The sequence below is a fragment of the Strigops habroptila genome, chromosome 6, assembly GCF_004027225.2.
Source record: "Strigops habroptila isolate Jane chromosome 6, bStrHab1.2.pri, whole genome shotgun sequence".
In the NCBI taxonomy this organism is placed as follows: domain Eukaryota; kingdom Metazoa; phylum Chordata; class Aves; order Psittaciformes; family Psittacidae; genus Strigops; species Strigops habroptila.
In genome coordinates this window covers 5,769,601-5,783,871 of record NC_044282.2, presented here as the reverse complement: position 1 = coordinate 5,783,871, position 14,271 = coordinate 5,769,601, and the positions used below count along the sequence as shown (strand labels likewise).

The window sequence follows — 14,271 nt, the reverse complement described above, 5'->3', positions numbered from 1 at the left end:
GATGGCCGTGCTGGACATGCTGCAGCCCAAACTCACTGGGTCAGAGGGCTCTGGTTGCCCTCATCCTTGGCTTGGTCTGACCTTGCTCTGCAGGGAAGGTGCTAGTCCGCTTTTAGGATCAGCTTATCAGGAGTGTGAGAAAATATGATGTCTCATGCTTCACTCACCATTCTGTTCCTGTCTGACTTCCATAGAAAATGTTATTTTTAAAGCACCTTCTGAAGACAAATCAGCTTTTGATTTTCTCAACCTTTTTCTAACTTGTATGAGTTTTGGAACAAGACTGGATTTTGGTGTGAGACTAAGAGGCCAGTTATGCTCTCCACCAGCATTTGCTAGTTTGCCAACAGCCAAGTCCTAAAAACTTGTCCTCTGCTTGTTTCTTTTTTGAGGTAATTAACTTTGCTTCACTCTCTTAATTTAGAAGGAACAGTGTTTTTTGAGTGGTTATAATATGTTAAAAAGAAGATAAAATAATCTTGAAGAACCATGAGACATAGTGCATGCTTTTTAACTATTTAAATGGATAATGGACTGTTATCTGACCCTAAAGCTCTAAAATTTCATGTAAATCACCAAGCTCCTGTCTTATTAGACTTTAAATGGAAAATATGGTAATTTGGCTTGCTGTATCACCTCTAGACGAATAATCTCATGGGTCATGTTTTGAGAAGTTCTGACCTAAAATAATACCAGCTTTATACTTGTCAATGATGAAGTATTCTCAGTTATGCACTAGATGGGGCTGCAGAATGGTTTCTATGTTTTACTTTTTTTATGCAGTTAAATGACTGACATGTCACATTCAAGAAGTTGTATAAATAGCATTCTTGAGGGCATACTATTATTTATGGGTATAATGCATGTGTGTATGAACAAGTTTTAATAGATAACATTTTCATTGCAGGTTATATCTACATTTAATAAAGTAAAAAACAAAATACCAAAAGGTTTGTTTCCCCAAAAGGGAAAATCAGATGTTATTTCGAAACAGAAAATGAGTATGATATATACAGCTTATTTTAAAGAAAATGCTGATTGCTAAATAAAAACTCTGTCCAGATCTTCAGGTGGAGACCTGTTTGGGGAAATATTTTTGTAGAATTGAATACTCATTTTTTAACAACGAGCATTATCATCCATCTCTCTTGATCTGAATGTAATGAGCTGTATATATGAAACAGATTTTGGGGAGAAATTAACAGGACAGATGAAAGTAATCAATAGAAAAATACTAAGTTGTCTTCCATACCCAAGTCTTCCACTGGGACGTGCTCTTGTGCCGTAACTCAAGGGTTGTTGGGCTGCATACATGTTCCTTTCATACAGAGTGGTGCACGTACCAGGGGGTCACGTTGTCAGCTGCCCTCAGCTTTCATTATTGCGGAACTTCTTCCTGGCCTTTTACATCATGTAGCTCTTCCCTGCATTGATGTCTTCTCTAAGATGTGGTTAAGCTGCCCATAACTCAGTGGAACTGCAGCTTGTTCTGTCCCTCTGCGTGGCTCTTTTAGGGGTTTTAGCTGGCGCTCCCTACCTCTGTCGGCTCCACTTCAGCTTCCTGAGTTAGCTTCAGTTTCCAGTATAGATAATAGATGTGTTTTTCTGTGTGGATGTTCTGACATTACACAAAGAAAGGATAGCAAGCGGCACAAATTGTGTGGACGTTACAATCTTGCTTTATTAATTGAGCATGTGTGTGTCTCCACTGTGTGGTGGAAGGTGGTGGTGCTCTGTTGAGGCCCAGGGGTAGATAGGTTTGGAGGTGCAAAATTCTTCAGCTCCAGCTGGTGGTGGTAATCTTTTTTGGTCTAGCAAGCATCCTCATAATTCATGGATCATTGTGTTTTATGAAGCATGTGAGCCAGGTGATCTGCCTTCTGTTTTGGAGCAAAGGAGATAAAAAGCTGTGGGATGTGGCAAATTGATTGTGAAAAGTCAGAGTAGCCTTTAGCATTCCAGCTGACATGTCTTGGACTTAGTCCAGTAGACCGTTGTTCTTCCAAACTAGATAATATGTCCATGAAATAACACACATTAAAACATAATAGCTTTGTTTTAAACTGTGTGTGACTTTTACTGATCTCTGCTTTTTATTGTTAAGTGGACCGTTAGAAGCTAAAAGGCTGTGTGAAGAATGGTAAAGATGGGCTGTATGACCTGGTTTTGCTGGAACAGGGATGTTGGTGTTTTTTTCCTGAAGCCAGCATGGTTACAGAAGTTTCTTACAGGCTCATCTGTAATGGCTGAGTTTTTCTTTCAAAGCAAATCAGAATGTTATGGATGTTTTATAGTGCTATTTTGCAGTGCTATGATGTGTAGCACTCGTTACTACATGTTCCATGTTCACTCCCATTGCTGTAACGTCAGAGCATCTTCCAGGAGCGCATCTTTAATTGCGACACACATTGGTCACTTGCTTCTTGAATCTTCAAGGCAAGAAGTGTGTGCAGTGGCATTTACTTTCCTGAATTTTATAAAAATGTATGTTCAAACTATGCTTGAAAAAGCAAAACAGAACAAATGCATTTAGAAGGTTTGTCCTGATAAGTGTTTTTACACATCTACCTCATTATTTTAGTACAATATAATTTCATACTAACATAGTGACTCATGAGCATGGGTCTTGTTCTCAAATTTAATTCAGGAGACTTTTGAAAATAATTTGTGACTTTACTCCAAAACATTTCAGGAAGTAAGAGGATACCTCATCCATGTAAATTTCTTCCATGTAAAACTCCAGCTTCAGGGGGATAGGGCAGAGAAGCGCTGCCCCTCTTGCTTGTTAGCTTCTCTTTACAGTGTAAAGTGAAAGGAAGAGGACAAAGGGAGCGTGAAGCACTCACCTTTTCTTTAATTTGTTTGGGGCAAAGCATTTCTAGGAGTCAGATGCTGAGTTTTAACAGTGCAAAATTATCACAGAAGTCCTTTTGCTTGCTTTTATTAGTGACAACTTCAGTGATTTAGAGAGTACTTGCTGTGATGCTATAAATACTAGATACATACTGTATAGCTTTATATATTGTAGTAGGACAAAAGGTTGGTTTTCTCGAAGTGAGTTGAATCCTTGGCTGTTGTCTGAGCCAGTACAGAGTCTGTCAAAGGTAGGTTTTGTCTGCTAGAAGTTGATCTGTTTGGCATCATTAAAAAGAAGTGCTAGCAGAGCTCTTCCATACATAAAGCTTCAAGATAATTTTAGTAGGTTGGCCAATATTTTTTATCATTAGTGCTTGACTCTTTTCAGGTAGAAGGCTAGAGGAGTGCTTGTTGTGTGTGAGTCAATGCTTCTGAGACACTCATCCTGCATTTCTGTTATTGAAGTATATCCATACTCCATACTGAATGTTAGACATCATGTAAAATTGCTTTTCAGATTTTTTTAAAAAAGATTGGTGTTATTCTGTATATTTCAAATATATGTGTTCCTTCAGTTTTCTTTTATGCAGCAGAGGTTCAAAACTGCAATGTGGGAGTGGCCCAGGGTTCAGTCTGTGGTCTTTTCTGTATTCTGTTTCCCTTCGCAGTCCTTAAAACATGTTTCTGTTGGAGATCTGCAGACAGACCGTTTTGATCTGAGCCTGAAGATGTTAGTGCACCTGCTATTTTGCCTTTGACTTCCTTTTCTGTCATGCACAGTTCATTGCACCCTCTTAGGTATTACAGATTATCAACATGGTATTTTTTAAAAAATACACATTAGCACTGCTAATTAAAAGAACTTAATTAATATGAACTTCCAGCATGCTAGTACTTTCTAGGTGGATACTGATAATGATTATGTTATAACAATTGGGGAGAGCAGAGCCGCTGTTCAGGTATTTTAGATGGGTTGAGGGGAAAGGAAGGGAATACATGTTACCCTCCAGCCTAATGGTTGACACATTGACTTCAGAGAGGAATTAAATAGAAACTGGATCAGAATGAGGATTTCAGTGTTTTATGCAGTGATTATTATATATGAAGTAAACGTCTTTATGCATGGATGCTCTCTGCTTTTTCTTCCTTTCTCATTAAATATTTGGGAAGTGTTTGAAAAGCAGCATTCAGCAGGAGGGAGAGAGAGTGTTTCTATTTAGACTGCTGCTTGGCTATTCAAGCTTGGTTTCTTGATCAGTCCCTGGGGAATGAAGGCCTTAGCTATGTCAGCTTACTCAGGCTGCAGTTTGTTGGCCTTGGTCGGTCCTTGGAATGAGTGAGGCACTGGGCTTGTGGCCACTGGAGAGATGGAAACGCTGATGGGATTCTCCAGAAGAGAGAGGGTGCATAGCTGGGAATATTTAATGTCAGCTACTGAAGCACCCTTAGGCTTAGGAAATAGTGTAAGAGAGAGCTAGTGCACTGCCTTTCTTAATAATATTCATAATGTAATATAGTGTATACATTACATATTTTATACAGTATGTGTTATATTGTACGTAATTTATTATGCTATAATAAAATTATATAGTTCTATATATAATTTCATAATACTGAATGTTTAAACAGTTTTTCTCTCATCTGCTTTTATATCAATTATGATTTTGCAGTGTGTGTCTTTTTTTTGTATTGCTGACAGAACTTGATAGCCAGCAGTCACTGCTGCATTCATTTCAGCACAATGTAACAGAACCAGCGAGCAAAGTGAGAGCAATCTCTCCTTGCTTCAGACAGATGCCAGCACATGTCAAGTATAGCTCACCCTGCCTCTGTTAGTCTTCTGTGGTTCTTGTGGTATGCCACAGACAACAGCAGTCATGCAAAATTTGATGACAGAAATTATGGGAAATTGTTAGTCCCTTGAGTAAGAGAGTTTGATCAGTTCTTCTAGAGCAATTTGCAGTCTTGGATCACTGATGAGTTCTGGATTTTTTCAGTCAGTTTGGGGCCTAAAATGCTTTCTTTTCTTTTTTTTTGGGTGACAGGTTATCTCAGATAGACTTTGCTTGTGTGCTGCTGGGTTATAATAATATGTTTACAGCTCCATTCAAGCCACTCAGAATAAGGTTTTGAATTTTTACTCGTTACTGGCAGTGCATTGCAGTTATGCATGATTTTCTAAACTGCCTCCCTGTGCAACACGGAGCATAAATCAGGGTCTTTAAGCTTTTGGTTTAAAGTTTCAGTCCTGCCATTGCAAAACCCCCTCTTTTTTTTTTTGATGGAATTACTGTGTTCTTGCAGCAAGCCAACAGGCTTCTACCAGGGGTCTCTACCTGTGAATTTTTCATGTCCAGCATTATAGCTTCTCAGTGGGGATCTACCACTGCATTAAAGGAGCTGATCTTTTGATCTTCCAGTAAGGAGCTGATTTTTTGATCTTTCAGTAAAATACGGTTGTGCTTGCTCAAGTGTTAACAAGTCTGTATTAAACGTGTTCGTATCTTCAGGTTATTTTTGCAGTTTAAGTGTAAGTTGAAGGTGTCATAGGTTAATTGGGTTTTGTTAAGTCTTTTTTTGTAGGTCTTGATTTCTAAGCATAATAGGATATCTGAAGAACTGCATTATCAATCCCCTTGTTTCTCTCTTCCTCCAGGTGTGAGGCAGCTAGCCCACATATTCATCCTGTTGGATGGTGTAAAGAACATAAAAGAACTCTCATTACCCCACCAGGTTTGTATCTCACTACCCATCTGAAAGATTTAAGGAGGCTATAGTCAGCTAGCAGCGTTAAAATTTGCGATAAGCTTATTGTACCTCTCCTGAATTTTTCTTTCTGTAATTAAGTATTGGTATTTGGGGAGTTGAAATTTTTTTTACAGGACATTATGTATTGAAATTAGAATTACAATAGGTAATTAGGTGATAAGTATGCACATATGTCCTGCTTTAGTAAAGAGACATCTATCCATGAAAGATACTTCTTGGAATCTGAACAAGGTTGTATTTTTAGCTGAATGTATTCACTTATTTAGGACTCACATTGTGAAAATGCTGATAAAACAAATTCCATGTGTATGAGATTGTTGTATAAGAAAAACATCTTCATGTGAACTAAATACACAAGATAACATGCATATGATGAGAAGATTGCCTTAGGTGATCAAGGAATCAGACTTGTAAGGGCTCTTTGGAAGGAAGACGCAATGAGAGAGACGATACAGAAGAATGACAGTGTATTCATTAGTATGAACTATAGGACTAGCACTGTTTTTCAGGGCTGTTGTGTGTAGCTGGATGATCTAAATGCCCTGTTGCAGAAACTACCACTTGTGGTCTGAGAAGATGAAAAATTTTAATTGGTTAGAACCAACTTTGGCAGAAATTCTAATAGCCAGCAGTCTTGAAAAGTCATAAGCAATCTGTCTGTCAGGAGGTTAATTACAGCCTATTATTCAGTGAAATCCCCTCTGTACTAAGTCAGAATTGGTTTAGTTGTCTTCTACATTATAAATCATGATGTTTAAACTTGGAAGATAAACTTCCAGTGCAGAGTAAAGGCGAAGGACATGCACTGCCTTTTCTTTAAGAGCAAAGCTGTCTTTGTGTTTCTTGTATAAAGTGTTTGTAAATATGACAGTTTCTGAGAAAGGCAACATCTTATTTGATGATGTCAGTAAATTATTATAGTAAATGACCAGGCTATTTTGTTTTTTTTCAATTTAGTTAAAACAAATTCACTAGAAGAAGAACAAATATTCAGGTGTGTTCTACTGTGGTACAAAGCTATCACTGATTAGATTGCATTTACCAATAAATCACTGTTAACAAAAGACGGGATTAGGCTTATAATACCTGAATGAATTTCTTGAATTAAGTGGACAGATTTTTCCAGTCCACATTATTTATATTCTCATATCCAAAGCAATTGTGACTTTTTCTGCTAGCTACTCGGTACTGTGGATGAGAAGATTGTTGGGTTTTTTAACCTACATGGTGAATGTGTCAGAGACAATTTAGAATAGCCTTTCTTGTAATTATTTTATAAATGTGAAGCATAAATCAGAACAGTATTATGAAAGTGCATTCTGTAAATTAGCCATCAGTTTTGGTTTTTGCACTGCTGTGTTTAATTTTGCTCATATATCTTCTGTGCCAGATTATCCACATGCTAAGCATTTTTCTTGGGAGAAGTATTTGGAAGAAACCAGTTCATTACCTGCACCTGCAAGGGCTTTTAAAGTGGTGAGAAAATGCTTACATTTTTTCATGTTTTTAAGCACCTATAATGAATTAGTTTAAAATAAAAGAAATAAAAGAATACATACATGGTGTTCCTATGTTTCCAAATGTATCCAGTTAATTAGTTGCATAGTAGGTGGTTTATTTTTATGCAAGTTTGCAGTTCACTGTTGGAAATCAAATAATTGTTATAAATCACTATCACTTTAATCATTATAAATGGGATTAAATGCTACAAAATATTACTGATGAATGTAATTTGCTATGGGGAAATTACTGCCTAGTTATTAGAAATAATGAGATAGCTATGGATTCATCATAAGATACTTCAAACATATGTATTTCTATCCGTACATCTTAAATGGTGCCATGAATACAGAGAGAATGTAAAAATGATTGTTGGAGATCAGTCCAGTTGCCCATCTAGTCCTCTGTCTCTGGCTGTAGCCAAGAGAGATTCTGTATTTAATACCCTTCAGTAGACTTTTTCTTCTGCGAGCTTGTGGCTAGGGCACATGGGCAGCATCCATAGACACCTCCCCATTTTAACTATGGTGTCCGTGGGCAACATTCTTTTCTTTTAGCTTTGTACTTCCTAGTTTCCTCCAGTGACACTCATCTTTCTTGAGCTCCTAGGATTTCAGTGAGCAAAGTGCACTGGTCGGTAATGCAGAAAGAATTGCTGTTAAGACCAGCCCCTTGTCTCGCAGCGCACTCAAGCTGGTTTGCCTTCTCATCTTTTCAGATTAATGTCACTAATTCTGAATAAAGCTTTGCTAAGAGCTGGATTAACAAAAGCAGAATAAATGTAGTCCTTATAGCAGTTCCTGGGATTAGCAGATTGCTAGAGTTTATTCCTGACCTGCAGTTTATCACCCCAAAATGCATCTGGCTAATAACATGTCTCAATCTTACATTCTCAGCAAGTATACTCAGAGCAAGGATGGGAAGGTATTTGGTTGTATCTGAGAGGCAAAGCAGTGACGGGCTGTGACCTTGACTACATCAAGCTAAAAGCAAATGTTTCCTTTTCCTCTTTGAGCATCCATGTTTTAATTTCGCCCCTGGGTTCAGGGAGAGAGCAGCCACCCTGCAGCATTCAGCAGTGGGAATGCCCCACTAGTGACCCACAGGGTCCTTCAAGCAGCAAGATCTGTCTGGCTGTGTCTGCTCCAGGGAGCTGAACAGGACATGCCACAAGCGCGCAGGCATTGACAGCATTAAACCAGGAGAGCGGTAGCTGGCCTGGCTCAGCACTGTTCCAGAAAACATACAAGCAGAGAGCAGCTGGGGATGGTGTAGGTCCCAAAAGGTAGCTTAGACAAGGCTGTCTGGCTTTGAGGATGGAGGGGAACAAGAGCATGACTGAAGGGAGTTGGCTGTGCTCTGTCTTTTGGTTTCGCAGCCGGAGAAAATAACTTCCCTGCTTTCTATACTAATATTATGGTAAGCATATTAATGCTGGTTGTGAGAAACAGCAAGAAAGCAAGTTTCATGGGAATAAATTGCTGATTGTGTTGGAGTTTTGTTGAAGTCATCCTGAGACAGTCACCGTATTTTATATTGTATTATGAAAGTAAAGAGAGTTAAGCTGCTGCTGAGGAAAAAGCACCAATGTTCTGGGAAGTCTTAGAAGGACAGATACACTATTTTCCTAGAAATCTAGAATAAAACCCAGAACTGTCTTGTTCGTATGCTTCTTTTAAATGGCAATTAATTTTTTTATTAGATTTCATAGCTAGGTGGCAAAGACAAAATTTAATGCTCCTAACAAAGACACTTTTTTTGCCAAAATAGTATTATGAAACAGGTATTTGGTTCTGTTTGTTCTGAGTGAGTATTTACTCTCAGACCGTGGATTAGTTATGTTTTCAGTAGGAGACTGAAAAGGAAAGTTTGATTCACAAAGTGAAAACACATATTAAAAACCATGAATATGTTTCCTGTAGAGAGTTTCATAGACATTTCAGGCTGCTGGTATGTAATACTTAATTCAATATGGCTTTGAAACTGTTGGCCAAAATCTCTGAGAAAACTGTTTTAGAGAATTTAGAACAAAACCCAAATGATTCAAAATCAAAATCCCCACTTACTTCTTTGCATGGCTTGAATCCTGTCCATTCCAGGAGAACCTGGAATCCCAAAGTAGTTACTTTATTTCTCTACTTTAATAACACTGGTTTGAATGATGCTTTTATGGTTGCATTTGTTCGAGAAGAAGGGCAGATTTGAGAAAATGAAGGCAGAAAGTTTCCTATGGATGTTATATACTTTATGGTTGTGTGAGATTTTTGAGGTTTTTTTCTGTTTCACATAATACTGTTCTTCTTGCCTAGAAACCTTCTCATGGCTTTCAGAAAAACATGAAACTTGAAGTGGTTGACAAGAGAAATCCAGTATTTATCAGAGTAGCAACCATTGTAGATACTGATGACTATAGAATAAAAGTAAGTTTCTTTGTCTTACTGTGATATCCTGCTTGAGTGACTGATGGGTACTCTCTAAAACCAAAATACCGTAGTTGTAAAACTAAGCACAGGAAGAAATGAGTCACATTGCTGTGTCCTGATAAGCTTCTGCTCATCCTTTTCACTGATTAATATGTGCATAATTCTTTTGGAAGGGGTTGTTTTATTGTCCTCTTAGTTACATTTGCTGACATAGGTAGTTAGAGAGCATAATTGAATATGTTGGGAAATTGCTTTGGGAATAGTTCATATAAGACAGTTGTCTATTCTATCAAGAAATGATATGATTTAATATCAAGTGTCAAAGGCCTGCTATGATATTTGTATTAGGGCCTATAAAATACTTGGCCTAGGTTAATTGAATCTGTCTCTGTAAACTTCCAGGTAGGAGAGAGATGTAAGTGAAATATCAAAAAATAACCCTGATCTGTTGTGCTTTGTCAGTGACTTTTGCAATTCTGAAGTTTATATTGATTATGGACTTTAGATTGGATTAATCTCAGATAATGTATTTTTAAGAAATGGCAGTTTTGCAGAAGTTGTATATTTGAATTATTTTTCTTTTATTGTACAAAACCAGTTTACACTTGGAAGCCCTTAACTGTTAAAAGGCCTAGAATATTCCGGATATCCAGTTAGATGGATATGAAGGATATTTTTGTTTGTGGTTTGTAAAGATTTATTAGGCATACCTGGTATTTCAAGCAGGAAATGCACCTGACATTTCATTTCGAATCTGAATTAACTGGTGGTAGGGAGCCATCAGAACTAATATCTTCACACCTACGCATTTTCTATCTAAACTTTTGTTGGTAATGAAAAAAAAAAGCTCCAAACAAAAAAACCCACCCTTTTCCAGTCTTAGTTATTAAAATTACAGGATTTGTAACTTCTAGGGTGGTAATTTGACTCTGTAGCATATGTTAATAAAGCTGGCTGTATGTGTCTGTGTGTACGTGCATCCATACATGTGCACATGAGAGATCTGAGCTGGTTACTAGTTTAAAGGTCAAGTAAAATTTGAAGATATTTAGTTTTCACCTGAAAAAAACGCATGTGTAGCCCATATCGGTGGTTTTATGGGAAGTCACATACTTCATTTTTTCTTCAGTTTCAAGTCCTTACTCTGTATAGTCTGATTTTAGTAAAACATTAACTTGTATGTTACTTCTGCTATTCTTAAATCCTGTTCAAGGAGTTGAAAAAATTGCAGGTTTTTTGAGAGAGAAAAAAGGCAGAAACTCATGTTTAACTGAAATATTAGTGGGAGAACTAAACTTGCCCTGCTTTATTCCTGGGCTTTGAGACTGATCATCCAAGACTTAGTAAGTCAAATGACACCTCTGCCTTTACTTCAGTGAGAGTATGCCTGGGTCCATAATTCAATGTACATGTATTTTCTGTGTAACTTTCATAGTTCTCTTAAAGTGTCTTCTTTAATGGACATGTAATTTTTAGAGATTACTTAGGGAAACTGATTTTATAGGGAATTTTTCTAATCTTGTTCTGCTTTTGGTTTTAGGTCCATTTTGATGGCTGGGATAGTATATATGATTATTGGACTGATGTAGATAGCCCTGATATCCATCCTGCAGGCTGGTGTACAAAAACTGGACACCCTCTTCAGCCCCCACTTAGTAAGAGAAATCACATTATAATGTAATAATGTTAAAAGGCACTTGTACTGTGCAATCTTTTTCCCTGCCAGTGCCATAAGGAACAGTAGCAACTAGGAAATGCAAAATAATGTAAATGTGACATTTAGTGCAAAAATCAAACGTTGGTAATTAATCACTTTTTAGTAGATTGCTTTATTGACCCTTACTGTCATGGAAATACAGTGTTTCTCTGTATGCATTTGGCAGAACCACAGCCAAAACCTGAAGTAATGATACAGATCTGTTGCATAAAATCCCGGCCCTGTTGAAGCCACTGATAAAACTGCTGTGGTACTCAGTAGAGATAGGGTATCACTCTTAAAATCTTCTGTCCACAGCCTCTTGAAGGCTAGTGTGCTTTTTATGTCAGAATAGTCTAGACTGCACTGAGAAGGCACTCCTTTCAAATGCTGTGGCAAATCCTCAAAACCAGCTAACTTCCTTTTTTTTCTGCAGCTAAGAGAGGTTAATAGTGCCCACACTGCAAATAAGTTTAACAGAACCGTGGTGCCAATAATAATAATACTGTACTTACCAGCTTGCCCTTTCTGGGGAATTTTGCTTTACTTTTTGAAGTGGGAAGTCTGTTGTAAATGAGACTGAAGGTTGCAGGGAGAAGGGACTTTCGTGGTATACACCTGCCTATGCCACTGCGTTTCTGGATAATGGTGGTGAAATCACTTTAGCCAAACTTGTAGCAGATGATTTTTAACTGAGTGCTCTTCTCTGGGATCATTTTATATTGTGACTCTGAGGGATGCACAAGTACTGAGTGTTCACAGCTGTAACTGAGCTCAGAGAAAGCTGCACTTGGAAAATAAGAAATGCTGAGCAATGCCAAGTCCTCTGAAAAAATGAAATGTAAAATAACTGGGATAAGGCACACACACACAGACTGTGTGAACGTGATACCTGAAAGTCTCAGTACCTCAATTCAGCATCTGTAAAATGTCAAGCAGAAATGTTTCCTATCAAGAGCATGATCAGGGTATATTCATTAGTTTTCTGAGCACTCCAGTGGTACAGTGATGACTGCCATTAGGAAGTTAATCATTCTGCCTTCAAAGCAGAGTTTGAATAGGGTGACGTGACTGCCAAAGCACGAAGTGAATAATGAGGAGAAGATGGAATGCTGCTTATCTGCTTCTTTATCTGAGGTGTGCATCTTACGTACTGAATGACGGAACAGTCCAGCGGGAGAGGTGGTCTGTGGCCACATAAATAAAAATCTTATCCTATGGCAAAAAAGCTGAATAAAGTTGTGACATTTCTGTTACCTAAGATTGCAGAGAAAAAAGATTCTTAGCCTGGGTGTCTTCATTTTCTTGGAGACATCAAAAGAAACAAAATATGGATGCTGATCAGGTAAAACATATCATCTCCTCTAGGTGGTAGCATAGAAGGCACTGTTCTCTCATCCACTACACCATTTAAAAGCCTGTAGAATTCTTTGGACTTCAGTGTAGTCACAGTCTTGTAACATTAGCATAGTTGGAAGATTTGTTAAAAAATGCTTTTTGGACTGTCCTAGTGTTGTCCTAATATATTAATTCTCTGTCTTTCATTATCCATCTGTGAGCAAGAATCTTATCTTTCATCTAGGAAAATTTATTAAATAGACCTTTTTATTTAGTATTGTAGCTGTAAGGGGAGATACAAGTTCATATAATTTTCAAGTAAAACCAGTACTAGAGAGACAGTGCATGTTTGCAGATCTGCAGCAGGCGTTCTCAGTTTCATGTACTGGAGTAAGTCTGTGTCTCACTTGCTATGAAACTATGGGTTATATACTATGTTAGCTTGAGTGTCAAAGCCTGCTTTGACAGCTGTGTGCTTTAATGTCTCTGCAGGCATCAGGCATCATTGTTTCAGGTTGATGAAAATCAGATAGACGCATAAATTTAGATAAGTAATAATGAGATGAATAAATCTGATGGCTTGTTCTTTTTAGTAGTATTTTCAGCCTTTGTTTTCATGTCTTGTTCACTGGAAAACTTGAGCTAAAAATGGAGGTCAGTACCCATTACAAACAGATCCCTGTCTTTGGGAACAGCAGGGTAACTTACTTTGTCAGTGCTCTTGCAAAACATCCAGATTCCAGCTACATGTAGTTAATAGGAAAGATATTTGAAGTCATATAGTTCCTCCTCCCCTGTACAGATGTACTCACACAGAATAAGATTATTTCTCCAGTGGATTAAGTTGTTTGAATCTTCATCATGCTTTTGCAGAATGCTTTTTTAAAGTACTTTAAAATTAGGTTTTGTTTACTTACTTATTCTTCATGTTTACTATGATAGTCTGGTATTCCTGCATATTTGTATAACTTTTAAAGATTAGATACTTTTTTTTAATCTCTCATGTGATTTCCCCTGACATGCAGCTCCCTTGGAATTGGTGGAAGCTTTAGAGCATGGAGGGTGTCCCACAGCAGGATGTAAAGGAGTTGGACACATTAAAAGAGCAAGACATATTGGTCATCATAGGTATGTGCTGTGAAACTGTAATTTTATTCTTTCAACTGGGTGATGTCTGCACATGGTTTGCTTTTTTTTTTAATTTGTTCACAAGAAAACAGATACAAGTTGGAAGAAAATAGGGAATATTGTAAACCTAAATATACAGTGATTTCAGTTGCCATGGTGAGCATGCGGAAATAAACATTAGCAGTCTGTAACTTCATTTCATCAGGGTGTGCCAAGATCACATTTGTTGAACATCATTTTTTGTCACAATTGGTAGTTACTCTCTATTTTGTTCCGATGAGGATTTCTCGGCTTGCTGTTCAGATTGCAAAATGTTACAAACAAATATGTATAAAGCAATAACTCTTGAACCTTTCGAAATATGAGGGCACTAATTTTGATATAGCTTGGATGTCTTTGTTCTGCTTGGTTGGTAGGGGTGAGGATTTGTTTGCTGGCTTGGAAAGATGCTAGAAAGGAAATTCAGATTAACATATTCCCGAGTGACAGCCTGAACAATTTGCTGTTTGCACGTAGTGTTTCTAAGGATGCTTTAGTTGTAAACCTTTGAAAATACAATAC

General features: G+C 37.6%; 1 protein-coding gene across 7 annotated transcripts in view; it reads left to right on the top strand.

Moving 5' to 3' along the window:
• L3MBTL3 (L3MBTL histone methyl-lysine binding protein 3) overlaps positions 1-14,271 on the top strand; it is a 79,776-nt gene that overhangs the window by 42,649 nt on the left and 22,856 nt on the right. For all 7 annotated transcript variants that reach the window (XM_030490240.1, XM_030490239.1, XM_030490242.1 and 4 more), the window contains exons 12-16: positions 5,513-5,589; positions 7,016-7,101; positions 9,435-9,545; positions 11,089-11,203; positions 13,608-13,710. In XM_030490240.1, coding sequence (XP_030346100.1) covers positions 5,513-5,589; positions 7,016-7,101; positions 9,435-9,545; positions 11,089-11,203; positions 13,608-13,710 — 492 coding nt within the window. The remainder of the gene's footprint in view (positions 1-5,512; positions 5,590-7,015; positions 7,102-9,434; positions 9,546-11,088; positions 11,204-13,607; positions 13,711-14,271) is intronic.